Raw genomic sequence first — 20,228 nt, 5'->3', positions numbered from 1 at the left:
ACAGATTGTATACTTTAAGTTCTACACAATTTGTTTTGAATAAAACTAAGTCTTACCTAGTCTTACCTATTAATGAAAGTTGTTTTGATAACTTTGGCATTATGTCCATACCATTTTTTAGCCATGTAATTTTAGGGGTAGGTATACCCTCTGCATGACATTTTAGACTTGCAGATACTCCAGGTTCCTGAGCTTGAGTTTCTGGATACACCCTTATAACAGGAGGCACTGTGAAACAAAAAGTAACAAATTACCACTCACTACAATTAGGTTTTAATTTTTTTAAGAAGACATATAGGGCGCAACTCAATGACTCATCTAAAAGCTAGATTTTTCAAGAAAAGGTATTACCTGCTAAAACTCACTGGTAACATATTCCGTTTCAGGGCATACATTAAAAGACATCTGATAAATACTCATACACTCAAAGGCAATTATACTGTTAAACCATAGCACAGGGTCCATTGATTTCACACCTAAACAATTTGTTTCTAAGATCAACCCAATCATCTGCTCCTACTTTGAGATAAACGGACATTTTCAAATTAATTATGTTTCAAAAAGCTGTAAATGAGTAAAGTTCTTCACAGTAACTACAATAAGCAAAAGGTAATCTTGTCAATACTATATTGTTGTATATTTGTACAGATCATCATTAAATTGCAGCTTTATACTTTCAAATAGTAAACATGCAAGGAGGTTTATTCACTAAAGCGGGAGTTGAAAGGAGAGTTTGCAGAAGAGTTATGCTTTAGCTCCTTGACTTCACTACAGTATATGTAATAAAACGGACCAACCCCAGTGAGCTTATACTACGGGAAGAACTTGACTGCAAGATTTATTTTAGGTCTTCTTTCACATTGAATTATGCATTATACAGGGCCAACTCAACTCTTCACACATCCCCGGCCTTTCATAATGAGGGTAGTGAGGGAGTTAAAACCGCAACTCCTGCAAACTCATCTGCCATTTCTCTCTTTAGTGAATAAATCCTAAGATTTCTAAATCATAAATTTAAGTATCATTATAATGATTGGTGATATTTAGGCACTGTTAGTGTAGCATGCTTCTTGTAATAAAATATACACATATATGTACACATAACTAAACTAAAGGGTTAATAACAATTTCAGGTGTATTTTCAACACTCGTTTTTCCTCCTTTATGTTTATAACAGGATAATCACATTTTTGGGCTCCAAAGAGGAAAAAGTACTGTTGGTAAGGCTGAAAATGTTACATTTGTAGTAGCAGTTAAACTGAAACTCTTTGATGTGATTTTAGTGATCAAAAACTGCTATATTTCCAACATGAAGCCTACAAAATGTAGCTATTTTCTATTTGTGAAAACACATCAAAGGAAATAAAAATGACTGCTATAAGGACACTTGTGATATTTTTTTCAATTAGCTCTTTCAATCCAATTAATCTAGAATGTACAGATGAAAATGTATCTATTGTAGATGTGCTATTACGCTAAGTACCCCTCTTAATCACAATGGAAGAGCTATTTTCTATTCCTTTCAGTATAGTTTTTTTTTACATTTGAACTTAGTGTAGGAGTGGAACAACAAACAAAGTAAGGTCACAAAATAAAGCCCATAATGCATGCATAAAAAGCAAAACTGTATACAGTGAATATTCACCGTAACAGAGACAATTCTTGTATAGTATGTTTATACCATAATTAACGTAAAAACTATACCCTCATTTTAGTGAAAGCTTGCAAAGAGACTGACAGAAGAAAAAAAAAAATGTTACAACAAAAGTTGAAAGCTAAACTCGTTTTAAGCCAAAGAGAAGACAAATTCTAATGAAGGTATAGTCCAAACTAAACACATGAACTAAAGGTTGGCCCTGACAGCTATAAAAGGCAACCATGACAAGTCAGAGGACAGACTTAGTGCCAAGTCTAGACGTGTACAATTATTATTATATACTACATTAAAGATTGTAACAGATTGCCGATATTACAGAGCACCAAAAAGTAAATTACACATTTTTATGAACACATTTCTCTAATTAAGTATATAAGAACAGGTGCCCCTGGCAAACCTTGTATATTGCTTAATTTGGTACATAAAAGGTATAGCAAAGTATTTGCTATTCGGGACACTTGTCAAAAGATGGGATGTGGAAGGCGAATAATTTTCTATGGGGTACATACATACCTGGGAGCTCTCCGAGTTTGACCCAAAGTCTCTGGGCAAGGAGCTCCCTCTCTGGGTCACACTCCTCTTTTTCTTGGGCAGATGAACACTATTTAGCAATGCTAACTCCCTACCCAATTCTCTTCCAACTCCTGACTCATTTAATACTATTTGAAGCTAGCCCTGCTCATGTCTAAGTAGACATGTCCCTTGGCATTACTACCCTTCCCTCTGATGAACCCACTTACTACTAAAACGGATTGATTTGCGAATCAAGATGATAAGTTGTCCTAACTGTAAATAATAATGTGTCCATGTGATTTATACCTACGCCATTATTATTATTTTTTTTAATGACGATTTAAAATGCAGAAAAATACCGTCTCATTAATATCATTTAAGGTTCAGTAAAATATGTAAGAAAATGAGTATAGGCATGTGCCAGGCGTAAATACACAAAAGAAGAATAAGCTACTAAAACACCAGAATGAAGCAGTTCCCTAACGCTTCAAAGAAAGAAGAACAATTTTAAATGTGGTAGGTGTTGGCGCTAAAAATAGAAAGGACTTTGTTCTGTCACCAAATGTGCCGTAATTGTGTCCTGAGTTCAAGTGGTCGGCAGAGATGGTAGGGGAAACATTAAGAGAGTGTGAGAGAGAGTGTGAATGAGAGTGTAAGAGAGTGAGAGTGAATGTGGGCACTAGGCAACAAATGTATATATACACATGTATCTGATTTATTAAATTCACTGATCTTAAAGGGAGATTTGTTAAATGCTTGTTAATGGATATCAGCACATCAATGTTTAATAAACAATGATGTCCATATTTGTAGTGAATTGTTTTGCATGCCATTTACTAACCATTCACCTGAAGGATGTGGGTCTGGTACAGGTCCTCATAGCCATAAGCATGGCATGTGTAATTTCCAATGTGAATGGTTGTTACTTTTGTAATATATAAAGCATTGTCTTCTCCAAAATCCTGTAGATAGAACACAACAAATGTACAGAAAAAAGGTATTATAATATCATGTTAAACATTAATTATTTGAGTTAGAAGAGAATTGGAGAGGGCAAGAGAGGACAATACGAGCCTTGTTATGGAGATGAATTGTCCAAGAGAGGGGGTTGGAGAGACCCCAGAAATGAGCCCTGCGTCACACCAACAGTGATCAGTAAGGATGAAGAACAAGTGGCAGAGAAAGAAACACTAAAGGTATGGTCCGAGGCAGGATTTGTGCCAAGAGATAGCCATGTCAAGGATGCCATTAGTATAAAGAGTCTGCAGGAGAGGGGCATGGTCAACAGTGTCAGGGAGTGCATATAGGAGAAAGAGCACAAGCAATGATTAATGACTTTTTATTTTAGCAGTGAGAAGTTTTTTTAAGTCAGTTTGGTGAGGGCTGTCTCATTTAAATTGTTATGGACAGAAACTGGATTGTAAGGGGTCAAGCAGAAAGGAAAGAATGTTGGTTAAACATTCCAGTAGCTTGGAGACTGTGGGAGAAGGATGCTAATAACATGAGCATGTGAGATGTCTATGAGGTTGTCACCCAAACATAATTTTAGCAAAAAAAATGAGTTGTCCCAACCTCCCAAGGACTTAAAGGATGAAACACAAACTCCCTGCTTGACATGAGGTATGCATGTGATATATGACATATCTCGAAAGAAACTTGCTGCTTCTGCCAACATTGTTCAGTCATATTGTATTTGTCTTCTGTGTCACCAAAAGTGTAAAGCCAGTGAACACATATAGTCGTACATGGCTATTTGAGATATAAAATCATTAAACCTTGAAATAAATATGCTCTGAGAAGCTCTTAATTAATGGATATAACCATGTTCTTTCAGCAGGGGTCATCTTCACAGTACATTAAAATGATATATTGTTAGTTTCACAAGCTATGTTATTTTCTTTTGATGCAGTTTATATGGTTGCACAAAGTCTGCAATGTTTTCTGTTTGATAGGTTTAATTGGTGATTACCATTATTTCATACCTAATTTGTCTGATGCCCTGTGCGTTATTTTTTTTTTAAAGTATTACAAAAAAGTACAAATATTACAAATTACAGTTATGCATTCCACATAATTCCACACTAATTTCTGTACGTTTCTGTCTTCCGGAATTGCAGATAACGTATATACGGATGAATACACTGAAAAAAATCAAAGTGCTCCCCTGGACTATCAAACTTACCCTGTTGAGAGGGGAGCTGAACTTAGGCCAATTGTAATATAGAACACCATTTCTTACAAATCCTCCCCATATATGCAAAGTGCAGTTTCCAGGATATGACATAATATCTCAACCTCCTCGCACAGTTCATGAGCATGAGTGTGCAAGTTACAGATATGTGCTGGAGAAGCAATTATCTACTACCCTTAGAAACATCCTAAACTTAAATAGGTTCCTGGATAAATAAAATTCACTGCAATTTTATCTAATATTTTTTAAATAATGTATTTAACTTACATTTATATCTTCCAGATCTAGGAAGTTTAATATAACCCCATTTCGTTTCCATATGATTGGAGGTCGTAAGGTTCCATGAATTGCACAAGTCAAGACTGTACTTAATCCAACCGTTACGGTTGTTACGCTGACTTTCTTATCGTTATCAAGGGTGAGCTGGATGACTTCTGTAAAATGGAAAAAAAAAAGAAATCCAAAATTATATGAAGTGTCACACTCAGGATTGCGTTGGTTACTCAAAAAAAATGGATCACACATAATAAAACAAATATACCATTTGTTGGTTGTCATTATTCTTGAAGGATAATAATTAGTACTCTTTTCTTTTAAATCAATGTATTTGTTTTTGAAGGTTAATCTTATAAAACCTAAGAACTGTGGCAACATATGGCATAAGCAGCATCATCTAATAAACATGTTAAAATTTGATTTAAGATGGGAAGAATAATCATATTAATCCACAGTATCTTTTAACTTTAACAGGAATACTTACCTAACCCTGATCCTCTTGCACACATTAGCCTTTTTCCTGGAAGTCTCCTCGAACTTGGAACACTGCAGCAATGATGTTGCATGCAAAGTTATCGCGTAAACGTGAGGACTGCGTATTGCTGAAAAGACCACAAATTATGCAAGAGGTGGCTGACATCATAGGATGATGTCACTGCCACTTTTGGTCTGCTCCCCCATTGAGAAAAATTTCTCCTCAAATCCGTCTGAAATATTTGGGCTTCTTAGGGTAATTCTGCAAAAGAGCAGAGTCAAGGGGACAGCCTCTACCCCCTTTCTCAAATCGGGGAACAAGGGACAGGGACAAGCGGAAGACAGATAAGATAAGGCAGGGAGCCATTAAGAGAGACAGAGAGAGCATGTGTGAGCGAGAAAATACTGTTTTAGCTTTCTAGTATTTTTTTATTAATTTTTCTTTAAATTAATATCAAACTTTAGGGGGTGCATCCAATAATCAGGGGCAGCCTCTATTCAGGACAATGCGGTAATATGTTAACATAAAAATAAAGGTTTTAAAATTGGTTGCCATTCATGTTCCTTAACAAACAAAGTCGTAGAGCAAGTACTTTTGTGTGCCTCATATTACAGAATTGCCTATATTACTTAGTTTTTTTTTGGATTTGGAGAACCCACAACTCAATCTCTGAAAACGTTCATTTAAATATCTACTTTTTTTTTAAAAAAACATCCATATAGCAATGTCATACACGCCACTTGAAAGTATATTTGGTGTATAGTATTGATGTTATTCCAGTCCAGTATGTCTACGGTAAAACAGAAAAGAGAAAAGGCGTTAAGAAGTTATCAAATTTGATGGGGTTGATGCTTTCCCCAAATGTAATCTGTGAAAGTAATCACTTTTATAAAAACCTGCAGCATCGCACACTGCAGTTTTGCGATGCTACATTAGATTCACCACACAAGTGAAACCAGAAAACAATAAAATGTTAACATGCAACTGGGATTTTTTTTATGTGCAGTTACACTTCATTATCCATGCAATTTAACAAGGTTACTCAGCATAGCATTATGGGCAATTTCCAAGCGGTTTAGCAAGGTACCGTAATAATATACTGAAGATGAGTGTTGACCCTATGTGACGGATGGTAAATCGACTGAACTGAAGCATTCCATCTGTCACATTCTCACTGACCAATCTCCTTAAATCATTAGGATTGTCAATTTTATGATGCAGAAAATTCTATTGAGGCCAGAGGACTGTGAAATGTCATATAATAAAGTAACAGGGGAAAAAATAAAATCACAATGAGGTGGCATAAATTAGCATTTTGGAGGTGCTCTGTTGAGCTTCAATGTTAACTTAATTTTGCTGAATAATTTGGAATCATACAAAGGAGCCTGTAGGAGAATGTAGAACTACAAACATAATTTATTGTACTAAGAATGACGGTTACTGAAATAAAACCTAAAATATCCCCATCTCTTTTAACAATGAGACATGGGGAATTTGCTCATACTAGAGAATCAATTAAGGACCCCTTTTCTGAATACCAAGGTATTTATTATGACTTTGTTACCCACTTTGAGTGTAATGTGGTAAGTATTGTCACTTTATCTTGTGTACTTTATGTTTGACAAAGATTTAAATTAAATTTGGTTTGCAAAAACAATATTCTTATTTCATGTATGTATAACTTAAGCCTAAAAAGAGGATTCTAGAAGCTAAGCAGGATCACCTTTTTAGTGGCCAGTGTCAGTATGTTATCTCTTGTCTTTTATCCACCCGTGAACCATGCCAGAACAACGCTGCCTGAACCATCAAATGGCAGCTATAACTTGTCAGCTGGGAAGTAATAATTAAGTGGGGAAGAATAATCATGAACAGGAAGTTTTAGAATATTTTAAGAATAAGTAATAGACCAAATTTAATATTTAAAAAAAAACAAAAAAACACAGGTTATATAAATTGAACACCGCTAATGGAAATAACTAAATAGATAAATAAATAAAAATCAAACAAAATATGAAACTATTTACTTGTCTTGAGTTTAGAAACACATCGCGTCCTTGGGATTTTCATCTGCCCTTGACATTTACTGCGAATATTAGAAGGTCCGCATTACTATATGTGAGCTGTGATTTAGTATTTAAGGCTATAGGACCAAAAGTATGCAGACACCTCACAATCACACCTATATGAGCTTGATGGACATCCAATTCCAAAACCATGGGCATTAATATGGAGTTGGCCCCGACTTAGGTAGGCTTTTTACAAGTTTTTAGAGTGTTTTTGTGGGAATTTGTGCCCATTCTGCCAACTTGTGAGGTCAGGCACAGAAGTTGGACAAGAAGGTCTTTCTTCCAAACGTGCACAGTCATGCATGAATGAGAAAGGACCTTCCTCAAACCGGTGCCACACAGTTCGAAGCATTCAATTGTCTAAAACGTCTTTGTATGCTGTAGCATTAACATTACTCTTTACTGGAACTAAAGAGCTTAACACAAATCCTGACAAATGGCCCCAGACCATAATCAATCCCCTGAATACATATATATATATATATATATATATATATATATATATATAGTGCATGTATGTTTTTATTTTTGTACTGGAAAGGAAGATTGGGGAATTTAAAAAAAAATATATATATGTTTTAACTGTCTTCCAACATGACTAGAGATACCCTTGCGCTCTTTGCACACCCCAGCAACGTCTCTAATAACTAGAGCCCTTGATGATGTCATGTTGATAAAATAAGTTTAATGCAGAAAACTAAACAAACTAACTATACTAATGTATCTATGCCCTTTATCGCTGCATTTATATTGCAATTATTTTTGCTTTGGAATCAACAGGCTATAAATGGCCATTATGACAATAACAATTATTAAGTCATTGCATTATAAAAGTTAACTACAGATCCATAGAAGTAAAACTATTGATATTTTGTTTTAATTGAATAAAGACTTTCAGAGACCCTGCATGCAATGTATTTTAAGCCTAGGAGACCACTTTTATATGAAGTGATTTGAATTGATTCTTTCAGCAAAAGATATTAGCAATCTCGGTAATTGTTTTATATAAAAAAATAAACACACAATTCTATAGTGCTTATCTCTAAGATCACATATTTCAAAGGAGGCAGCTGTTGACATTCATTGAACAGTGGGAAATAATTGGGTTACAAATAAACTTAGGACCCATTGCAACTTGCTGCATTGTTCCCTATTTAGTGGTTGTAGGTTTAAAATAAGATAAATAAATAAAGCTAAAGAAAAGATAGTTGCTGTTGCTCCAAAGCCTTGGTCTGGCTATATGGTTAAACCACACTCACTAGCCACTTTATTAGGTACACCTTGCTAGTACCGGGTTTTGCCTTCAGAACTGCCTCCATTCTTCATGGCATACTTTCTACAAGGTGCTGGAAACATTCCTCAGAGATTTCGATCCATATGGACATGATGGCATCACGCAGTTGCTGCGGATTTGTTGGCTGCACATCCATGATGCGAATCTCCTGTTACACCAGATCCCAAAGGTGCTCTATTGGATTGAGATCTGGTGACTATGGAGGTCATTGGAGTACAATGAACTCATTGTTATGTTCAAGAAACCAGATTGAGATGGTGTTAGCTTTGTTACATGATGCATCATCCTGCTGCAAGTAGCCATCTGAAGATGGGTTCACTGTGGTCATAAAGGGATGAACACGGTCAGCAACAATACTCAGGTAGGCTGTTGCATTTAAACGATGCTAAATTGGTACTAAGGGGCCCAAAGTGTGCCAAGAAAATGTCCCCCACAGCATTACACCACCAGCCTGAACCGTTGATACAAGGCAGCATGGATCCATGTTTTCATGTTGATTACGTCAAAGTCTGACCCTGCCATCTGAATGTCGCAGCTGGAATCGAGACTCAGTCAGCTCCTCATTGGCTGACTCCCTCTCTGGTCACTATATAAACACTTCTGTGGGAGCAGGACTTCTTGCCTACCCCAGCCTGTTATTGTTTCCCTCAGATGAGAGGAATCAAATAGATTTTTCTAAAATTCTCTTGTGAGCGATGAAGCTGCTGGAGTTAGCGTTCTTCCAAGATTACCGCAAACCAGAAGTCCTTCCTTGCTTTTTAATTTTTTATTGGGTGTTGCACACCTCTGGAGTGTCAAACCTAGCATTTTATTTTTCCCCAATTACTGTTGTGTGATTTAGCCTAATATGGCTGCTATCATGGCAGCCAATATTGTTATAGAAAAGGTTAATGTGGCACCATGCTGGTAGCTAATCTATTATGAAATCAGCTGACCAGCATACTGGAAAAAAAGCCTGATTCCCCCTGACATGCCCTTACCTGCAACTGGCAAAATTTAAAGCCATATGTCTTCACAAAAAACTTAGTTAATATGCGAGTTGTTTAGCGAGTGTTAGCATGTGGAGGCATATGACTGGAATAAAGGCTGTTCAGTGGTATTGGCTGACCACAAGACTTTTTTATTAATTGACCCTACTGAGATTTCTGGAACATCCAGAACATCTGGAATTTATTTAATAAATCTGGAAAAATTATGTTGTGTAAATATATAATTTATATTTTTTAACCATAAGTCATACAGTTTTAAAATAACTGTTTTCTCAGTTTTTTTGTAAGACTAATATTCGCTGATGTGTGTAAATTGTGATACTTTCTGAAACCTTTAAGCTATTGCTTGAAACAATAATCATCCCCAATTGTTAAAGTCAACCATAAGAAAGCATTTTATTTGGTATCACTTTTGTTAGTGGATTGATAAATGGAGTGCAGTTTGGTGCACAATAAATTCTGGTTTAACACTTTAAAAAGTCCATCTTTAAAGCTATCATTGGAACAAATAGAGCAATAAAACAGAAGAAAATTGAAAATTTTATGTCTTCTTTCAGAAACATTGGTGCGAGCTAAATTGTACTATGGATAAACTTTTTATGTGGCATGTATATATATATATATATATATATATATATATATATATATATATATATATATATATATATATATATATATATATATATAGAGTATATACAAATTAAAGCGAAATAATACAATATTTAATTTCTACTGTTAATTATAAAAAGGTTAGTTACTTGAACATAACAAAATTTAGAAAGCTGAGAAGACATGACCTTGAAGTATACCGATAAAAAAACTTTAAACAACCATTTACAAGAAACATTGCTTCATATAAAGGCTGCCTTTAGATCTCATTTACTTTGATGTGTGTATTAGTTTTAAATAGTGTAGTATAATCTTTAGTCTAAAATTTATTGTTAAAGATCGCAGTGACTAAAATATTTAACTTCCATATTGTTGTGTCCTTGGGATAGCTACATCTGGTAATTATTAGAAGTTATGTTTTTTCACCATATAAAGTATAACATCTAACACAATGACACAAACACGAAATGAGTTTTTGTTTTAATAGGCTTATTTTTGTTGCAAGTGTTTCAAAAGAACACTTCAACATAAGAATTCAAGATAGGCTATGCAGTTTACCATGTGGAGTCTGAGATCTGTCTCTTAGAGCATCAGTGGCATTATTAACTAATCATTTTTCAGGTGAGCCTGGGGTCATGTGCAGCGAAGTGGCCAACACCCTCTGCTCATTCATTCACAATTTATATCAACATCCCCGCTCAATGTAATGTTACACACACTGCACCTTATCTGCTTGGTTAGTGCCTTGCATTAATCATTCTGTTGCTGTAGAACGTGCACCTACAAAGGCATGAAGAATTGGGGCCAATGCTGCTTGCAGAAACTGGAATGGCCCTGCATGAACAATTCAGTCTGAACCAATCAACAACAATCGGCAGCAACCCTTTCATACCCTAATGTGTTCATGTAAAGAAATCTATACTAAGAGAGAATTATTTTTTTGCAATTTTGCTAAGGATTTCGTTTACACAAAAAACTGGAGAGACCAGCAAACAAAGAAGCCTACCTGAAGATCACTAACAAAGCTCACTACTCAGACAAGGATGTGTCTGTAGCATCTGGGTTAGAAGGAAGGCAAGATGGAAAATTCATCCAAAACTGTGTCATGAAGATGCCTACATTATCTACTTTGATAGAAGTAATGAGATCCAGACCTAATGATACATGTGTGTGTAGAAGTGGCAAAGGTGCATCAAGGATGCTGGCGAATGCACAAAGGCATGGGGCAGCACCAGCACATGGCAGGATACACAGCAGTATATTGAGATAGTATCCTGACACTGGTCAATATTTAGCACTTTGTCGTTTTGAGCAGTCAATGACTATATTTGAATTGGTTTATTCAGTGTAGTTGAATTTGGCTGCTTCTCACAAAAAAATAATTACATCAAATATAGAACATAAAATATAAAGAAACTAACAAACAAAACAAAACTTTCAAGCCAGACAGATTTAAAAAAAAAAAAAAATGTGTACTGAAATGGTTAAAAAATGTGAACTGAATTGGTTCAAGTATAATTCCACAGCATATGTTAAGAGATTAAATTCAACAGCATAATCGGCCATTTGGTAATATTTGCCACTATATAAAAACAGGGACAGGGATGATTGAGATACTCTTTGTAGTATAATATTATATTGCCAACTAAAGCATTCTACCACCTAGATTCTATCATCATATTGATAGTGGATTCTATTAATGCAATTGGTATTTTATGTGCTAGGAATATGAAACAGACCTGACCTGACCTGTCTTCTCCGATTATGATTATAATATAGTTTTTTGGGCTCTTCAGTATAGCCAGATACAAATTGAATGGCTTTAACAGAGGTAAAGTAAAAAAAAACAACAAAATACTTTGACATACTTTAAAGTAAATTAATAACTTTTTTTAAAAATTTGTAGTGTACAAATACAAACTATATACTTAATAAAAGGAACAGTTTGACAGTTATAGAATATATTAAAGATTCTATTCACAGAAATTAAGGATGACAAAAACCCCACTCTATTGATACTGTTAAATCAGTCCACATCTAAATATTGAACTACATACTATGACAAATGTACTTTGTATGCAAATGTCCTTCCAAATAACAAATGATCAAATGTTAAATAACACACAAATGGTGTATTTTTGAATTTTCAAATGCAAATTTAGCAAATTTTGACTTTGAACAGTGAATTATAAACTATGCTTTTGAGTCCTTTTAGCTACACAAGGATGTTATTATCATTGTTTTGGCTCCATCTGTTTCACTTTAAGTAGTCCAAACCCTCAAAATTTGTTGATATTGGTTTAATGGGAAAATGGAGAAACCTGGTATTGCATTAAGCCACATTACCGTATTTTGGATATGCAGAATGACAGAAAGCCCTGGTGGTTTCTTTTGTGTGGTGCTACTCATCAAACTTCAGTTGTTTATTTTAATGGAGTTTATGCACAGTTTACAGCAATCTGTGCTTGTTTAGATATGAAATATGTGGCACAATTAGGTATCATTTTGGTATTCAATCCCTTAACAAATGATTTTCAGCAAAAAATGAAATCCTTAGTAGGACCAATTGTAATGTAGAATGTGTCTTCAAACCCAGGCACTGTCAGGGTTTACCGCAGAGGCTATGGGTATAATGGGCACCTGGGTTGACCGGGAGGTCCTGGCCATTGTTGCAACGTTCCTCACAGTCTAAGCCAGCTACAAGTGGGTAGCATCTCTGGTAAAGTATGGTCTTCCCGGGTAAGTCTCCAGAAGACTCTACCATCAGTCACAACATGACTCTCCAGTCAGGATGCAAAATAACACACTGTTTGGAAACTTGTGGACTCCGGCTACCGGGAGACTGCCCTTGTGGGACACAGCCAGGACTGCCCAGTGACGTTGGTGAGCAGTTCCCACCAACATCAGTGGGCGTTCCAGCTGTCATCACAGAAACATCCACATTTAAATGGGGAAATGGGAGGAGGGGGGGTCGTGTCAAGAGAATTTGTGTGTTGAACTGTGTACACAGAGAAATAAGCTTCCAGAAAGGTAAAGGGATGATGGGAGAGGGAAACAAAGTGTAAGTGAGTGAGTGAGGAAAGCAAGAAGAACGTGAGAGAGATAAGGGAGTTAGAGAGGGGGTCAGTATGTATGCATGTTTGTATGTTACAGTAAATGTGCATGAGTGTGTGAGAATTGGTGTGTATGTGTGTGTTAGTTGGAGTGTGAGCATGACTGTGTGTGTGTTTGTTAGCATGAATGTTTAGGTAAGTGTGTGTTAGCATGAGTGTATATGTATATCTTAGCATGTGTGTGTATGTGTAAATGTGTGCTCGAGTGTGTGTTAGTGTATGTACATTTGTAGAATGAGTATGTATGTCTGTGTGTCAATATGAGGTGTGCCAGGGTGTATGTTACCTGGGGGATGTGGCAAAGAGCCGATTGGCTTTGCCTGTACCAGGGCTAAAAGATGCCAGCCCTCCCCTGATGGTACACTTGTGGGAGTGGGAACTCTTCATTCTTCCATCTTAAACAGAGGAGACATTCATTACCTATGTAATAACGAAGTTATAATGTGCAGATAATGTGTAGGGTACAATGGAACAGGGCTTCTGTTTTGTGTGTATAAAGTATCCTTCTCCTTATTAGTATGCTTTTCGAAATATTCCATCCCTTATTACACATTAAAGAAGCAGTGTTTTTTTTTCTTGTTTTGGCTTGTGTTAGTCATACATTTCCACATCATTTACAAATACTGTGAAATACAGAAAGCTCAGTTAGGGTACAGAGGCAAAAAATGTAGAAATGTAGGATGCTAATTTAAATGTCTTGAAATTTCTATAATAATAACATTTATTCTATAACAATGAAACTATAAGCCATTGCTGCCAATGTTATTTTTATAAAGATGCATGTCTTCTGTTGGTAAACTAATAACAAAAATAGATAAAGTAGGGACATTTATTGTTTTAAAGCTACAGTAACCTGAAACACTTGAAATGTGTGGCATATACTTTAAAGATACTCTAGTACAGTTTCATAAGGATTGCCTGAAGTTGATACTTTAAAAAAAATAAAGTATCAACTTCAATTTTACTACAGAAATTCTTTAAATGGCCTTTTGTTTTATTGGGTGTGAATAAAAGCATAGAATAGATAGATGGCAGGGCTTTATTAAGACATTATACATGACGTTGTGAACTATTGATAGCTGTTTATAAGGCATTTCTATGCATCAGCCTTAGCCATCATCAGGCTTATTAGTATTATTTTTATATGTTGCATCTAGTTCTTGCAAATTTATATCTGAACTGTATACCACTTACAGGTTTGAAGCCCAATGTTAATTATTGCAGTTAATAATCAACTCTGTGTAACAATATGTCTTTTAAAAAAATTGGTAGTACATATTTATTGTAAATATAAATGTTAAGTTTCATCAGTAAATAAAAAACAAACATATTAAATTGCTATTCTCTGTTTAAAGTATCTGTTGTATCAATTGCATTTTTGAATTTTTGATTTTCTAGATGACAAATGCCTTTTCAGATATTAAACAGACTTATATGCGATAAGTGTCAGTGGAGAGTTGAAGGCAATTTTTCAAGCAACATTGATTTCAGACTTATACATCTGAAAATATCAATGTTTTTCATATACTTTAGAGGCGATCACATAATTATATTGCTTTATAGATAATTAATATTTTGCAAATTGCTGAGATTTTTTTATTAAAAAAATAAAAATACAATGGTTTGTTCTCCTATATTTCTTTATATAAATATTGATTTAAAAATGTGCTAATTTTTTTCTGTAAACACAACACACCAAACTTATGGTTTCTGCACATTTAGATGTCACCCAACTTTAGACTTAGTGCTGCTCCAATCTATAATCTACTGCAATCATGTTTATACCTAGGAACTCTCCGGGTTTGGCCCGGAGAACTCCAGGAGAAGATGTGTTTTCCCTGTGCGGTCATGTGACCTGCAGCTTTCCCACTTTTGGATTTTGCAATTGCCCCCATCACCCCTGGGACAGCCACTGGGCACCATCAACCTTAAATGTATTTTACATTATTTTCTATCCAATTCAATCACATATTTGTTTTGGACTGATGCACAAATATTTTACTCCAAAGGAAAAAACACAACACAGCGCTAAGCCTATTCACCAGCTGCAATGTGAACCTATGTACCCCTCATTACACCTCAAAGATATACCAAAAAAAAAAAAAAAAAAGATTAATTCGCTTATAGTGATCAAAATAAAAATATTGAACCTGTTTCTGAATCAACAGGGAGTATAGAAGGTGTTATCTATTGCCAGGCACTCCTATCAGATGCTGCCTTGTGGCAAGAAGGCAAGCAGCAATCAATGAAAGAAGAGAATGTCAAACAGGGTAATCTAAGAGGCCAGCAAGAGGACAGGAGCCCAAGGGCACACAGGAGCCAAAGCTCTGGAACAGTGGAGTTATGATGAAGAAATCTGTGGGATTTTTATTTTTTTTTATTGCTACGGGTTTCCACTCCTACCCTATCTTGATCAGTTTGAATGGCAGAGGGATGTGTTTCCATAACACATACTCTTCTGCTAGTTTGATCACAGGCCATAGGAGACCTCTCTTCTCCTCCAATTGCCCCCCAGGTCGCCCGAAATCTAATATAAACGGCCGCTGGGTGCTAATGCCGCCGGCCGGCGCTACTTTAATACTTTTTTTAAAATTTAATATGGCAAGCCGGATCAGCTATTAAATGGGAAAAAAAAAATAGTATTAAAGCAGCGCCGGTCGGCGGCATCAGCACCCAGCGGCCGTATGCGATGGCCGCCATGTGATGGGAGCAGTGTGAGGGGTGAAAGCTCCGCCCCCTCGCACTCACCTTTCACCCCTCACGCTGCTCCCATCACTATGCGGCCATCAGATTGTTGGAAATCGAATCAAAACGGCCTCTGGATGCTGATGCTGCCGGCCGGAGCTACTTTAATACTTTATTTATTTTTAATATGGCAAGCCGATCCAGCATAGTAAATAAATAAAAAAAAGGATTAAAGTAGCTCTGGCCGATGGCATCAGCACCCAGCGGCCGTTTAGATCAGTTTTCCAGCAGTCTGACGGCCGCATAGTGATGGGAGCAGCGTGAGGGGTGAAAGGTGAGTGCGAGGGGGCGGAGCCACTTCACTTGACTTGCCCCCCAGGCCTTAGGCTGCCAGCCCTCCCCTGCTCTCCTCCACATGCGGAAACGCCCTTATGTCTACTCCATGATGCGTCCTACTACGTGATTGCAGTTGTGGCCTATATTGTGACTACGGAGCTGTGCAGGGGGGACAGGATGCAGAGAGCCCGGACCGTGCCAGGTAAGGACCAGTATCGCCTGACATCCTACATGACCAAGCACATTGTTACTAAGTTTCGAGTCAAGTAGTACCCCCAAAGTGCTGATTTCCTCAGTCTGACCTCATTTATGTCATTGTAAGCACATAAATTTGTAATACCTGAATGCATTAATTTGCATTTATCAATATTCAATCTACATTTCTCTGACCATTCTTCATTCAATCATTCTGCTAAACACACGTCATGAGCTGAATTTCTAATCCTCCGATCAATTCTTTTATACCAATACATTGTTTCCTACTTTGTCCTACTAGCAGCAAGAACTTGAAAGAAGCCCACATGTAGAGAAATAAAATGGCTGCATAAAATGTCAATAACTAACACTTATGATGGTTTGTAACGGATATCACTGTTTCAGCAATTTCTGCAATAATCCTAAATGCCTCAAGTAAATGTTCTTATCTTAGAATGACATAACTATTCCAACCAAGGTTTTTTTATTGCTAATTTGTTTTAGGTTTAGGTTTGGGACAGGGAAGGTATTTGTGCAAGAGTATTTAGACAAATGTCGGCTTTATAATAGGAGTGTGAGACAGACAATAGTTTGCGGCAGGCGTGCGGGACAGCACTGGCCTCTAGACAGAAGTGTTCAGCCGTGCTGGTCTCCGGATGATGGCAAGGTAAAAAATGGCAGTTGTTTAAGGCAAGATCTGGTAAGTGACAGCAGGAACTTTTGTCTGTGGCTAGAACTTGGCAGACACAGGACACACTGTAGACTGTAGCAGAAAGTTGCAGGTGATAGCAAAATTTACCAGCATGAGAGGCAATTTAGTGCTTTAGGTCAAGCCAGCAGAGGCATAATTAAAGTCAAGCTTGATGTGGTCATACACGGAGGAAGCACAGTACAGAAGGGTGAGACAAATAAGTTATCATAGCCCAGCCAAATGTTAGATACCAAGAAATTAGAAATGAGTGAGGGTACAAATTTGCAAAACAGAATTAAAATCAAAAGCGGGGTCAATAACCCAAAAATCTATGAAGCTAAAACAAGGTTATCATACGAATTCTAAGATGACTATGTTACAAGAGGATACAGTAAAGTCATGAATATTGTTGATGAGGTGCTAAACAGTAAATTTTAAGATTTAAGTACACAGAACCTGCCAACAGGCAACCCACAGCATGTACAGCTGTAGAAGGCTTACGACTCCCTGGAGTCATAGAATATGTAATACTGAGCATAAAATCCAAAAGAAAAAGATTCTGCAAATATATTAGTAAATTCATTTATATGAATTTATGAAATATAAACACACTTTCATTTTGATAAATACATATTACATTCTTTAAGCTGGTTTTTTTTACTACTTGTACCTAACTTACTATGTGTAGTAGAGTACAGGTAACTATTTTTAATCTAGACATCAAAATTTAAGAATGCAAGGGTGAGGTAACAAATATTGAATTCTTACAGAACCACAGGCATTAAAAAAAGTATATATTCTGCAAATTGTCAGAAAACTGACATTGTTTTCTAGTGACAGCTGATTTGATTAAAAAAGTAACTATGCAGAAATTGCATTAGAGTGTAATTCTATTATTAGTCCTAAGAAATCTGTTCAGTACACCAAGTAATTGCATATTTACAAGGATTGAATGACACTTGATTCATCTGTGCATAAGAAGATGGAATTGACCCAGTTTTATTAAATTGGTACACTATTATACCAAATGGAAGTTCAACACCATCTGAATAGTTGCAGGATCATAGTACACCTACTCATTAATAACAATAGCCAACAGCAAATCATATGGACACTACTCAACATATAATATAAAGCAGGCAGAAATGGTCAGGAGATTTAGCTGTGTGACCAAACTTTATAATGGAAAAGATACATGAGCGAAATGATTTTGGCTGTAGTATAGTTGCTGTGTCGGCATCTCAGCTGATCTCCTAAGACTTTCATGTACTACAGTCTACAAAGAATGGCACACTAACCAAGACACCTGCAGTGAGTGGCAGTTCTATGGATGAAAACATTTTGTTTATGAACAATGTCAGAGGAATAAACTGTAGATAGAATAATTCTAGATGACAAACTGCCATAAGTACAACTTACGGAATGCAGTAAAGAGCTCTGGGAGTGTTAGATAGCCATCAATGTTGTAGTCATCAAATCGAAGCAGATCTCCTACTGTGCAATCCAAGAAGTGGACTTCCAGCTCTACCTGTTTTGTGTGCTAAAGAAACAAAAAAAAATACAATTAAAAATGTAAATGCACTCTGATTGAAATAAACATACATTTAGATGGTTGAATAATATTTGTCCCAGCCATGTCTCTATCTACGCCCCCAGACTACTAACTATTAATGCTGATAGTGTGTTTTAGAAACCTTTAGTACTGAGAATGGAAAACTGAACACAATGTTAATTAAATGTCAAAGTTATCAGTAATGATTTGCTTATCCCACAGGTACTGAAAATGCCTTATTTTTTATTTTGTGCAGTTCAATTATTTAAAAAATATACAAAAAAGTGCTTAAGTCCATAGAACTCTGAGGTTTATTTATAAGTATGTTAGAACGGAGAAGGCTTAATATTCTTATTATGTAGTATACCGTAAGATAATTACACAAACCCCAGGAAGGATGCCAATTTTAAAGATCACCAAGCAGAGACTCGAAGATACCCTTTCCCTACATCTAAAAATGGCAATAAATAAATGACAAAAATGTAAATGTTTTCTGAATTGAACAGTCAAAACGTGGGTTGGTAATAACATAACATTAAGCACATCCTATTAAAATACACACATGAAGAAGGAAAGTGGACAAATGCCACATTTCAAATAGGACAATGTTTTGTCTGACTACTCCTGGTTCTTCTCCACCAACAATGCGCCAGCTAACCGGAGTCAGCCCTTGTGCTTCTAATACTATAGGTAAGCTCCCCATCCACACTCTTCCACGTAAGAACAATGTCTATATACATAGACAGGTAGGCAAACAATTAAACATGGATATACATGGATGGACCCATTTTTTACATAGGTATTTCTTGTGCATGGTTGATTATTTTCGGGGCAGACTGACTAATTGGTAATTTAAGTGTAAATCCATGTAAGCGGAGTTGCTCATTAAGGATTGCCTATAATGCATTAAATGCGTTTCTGACTTCATTATGTGGTAGACACACTGTGTTGAATTAGAATTCAAATGTAATTCCAAATTGAAAGTGTGGGCCATTTAAGTAATACAATGCCACGAAAAAGTAGAGAGGTGAATTTTTAATAGAACTTTGCCTTTTTTTGACTAAAAGTAACAAATAGGATATCAATAGTAGTAACGCAAAACAATTACCATTATTTTTAACCATGTTTTCTATTTGGCAAGCAAACGTTTGTAAGTGATAATGAAATCAAATTGAAATAAACACTTTTTGGAAACATAAAATTTTGAATTGTTTTGAGCAGAAACTGTTACAATATCAAGAAACCAAGACATCGAATTAAAACACCATTAAAAAACTAAGCACTAGATATAGTCTGTGGATGTTATTGCAATATAGGAAATGTATGAATATATGCAAGCTGTATTACTGGATTAAGTTGTATGTGCAAAGTGTCTTGAATGCTTCAAAATTAAAATCTCACTCAACAATGTTTGTACATTTCAAAACTAACTTCACTGTAAAGTGCTTCTAGTGGAAACATATAGCCATGTACTGTAAATATTACTTAATATAATAGAAACATTACATTATTATAATGAATAAGGCGTTTGGGTCATTAAAAGTGCAAGTGCACCACCAAAAGTGTTTAGAACAATATGTATCATT

General features: G+C 35.9%; 1 protein-coding gene across 1 annotated transcript in view; it reads right to left on the bottom strand.

The window, feature by feature from the left end:
- The window catches only part of LOC149297866 (follistatin-related protein 4-like), a 92,879-nt gene that overhangs the window by 27,111 nt on the left and 45,540 nt on the right, over positions 1-20,228 (bottom strand). Inside the window, exons 5-8 of the mRNA XM_089488074.1 lie at positions 18,510-18,630; positions 4,629-4,795; positions 3,012-3,132; positions 67-228 (exon numbers count right to left, since the gene is read on the bottom strand). Coding sequence (XP_089344200.1) covers positions 67-228; positions 3,012-3,132; positions 4,629-4,795; positions 18,510-18,630 — 571 coding nt within the window. The remainder of the gene's footprint in view (positions 1-66; positions 229-3,011; positions 3,133-4,628; positions 4,796-18,509; positions 18,631-20,228) is intronic.

This window comes from Sceloporus occidentalis, unplaced genomic scaffold, assembly GCF_023333645.1.
Source record: "Sceloporus occidentalis isolate IW3139 unplaced genomic scaffold, rSceOcc1.0.p SCAF_36, whole genome shotgun sequence".
Taxonomy (NCBI): Eukaryota; Metazoa; Chordata; class Lepidosauria; order Squamata; family Phrynosomatidae; genus Sceloporus; species Sceloporus occidentalis.
The sequence above is the reverse complement of the archived record's forward strand: the minus strand, read 5'-3'. Positions and strand labels throughout refer to the sequence as shown.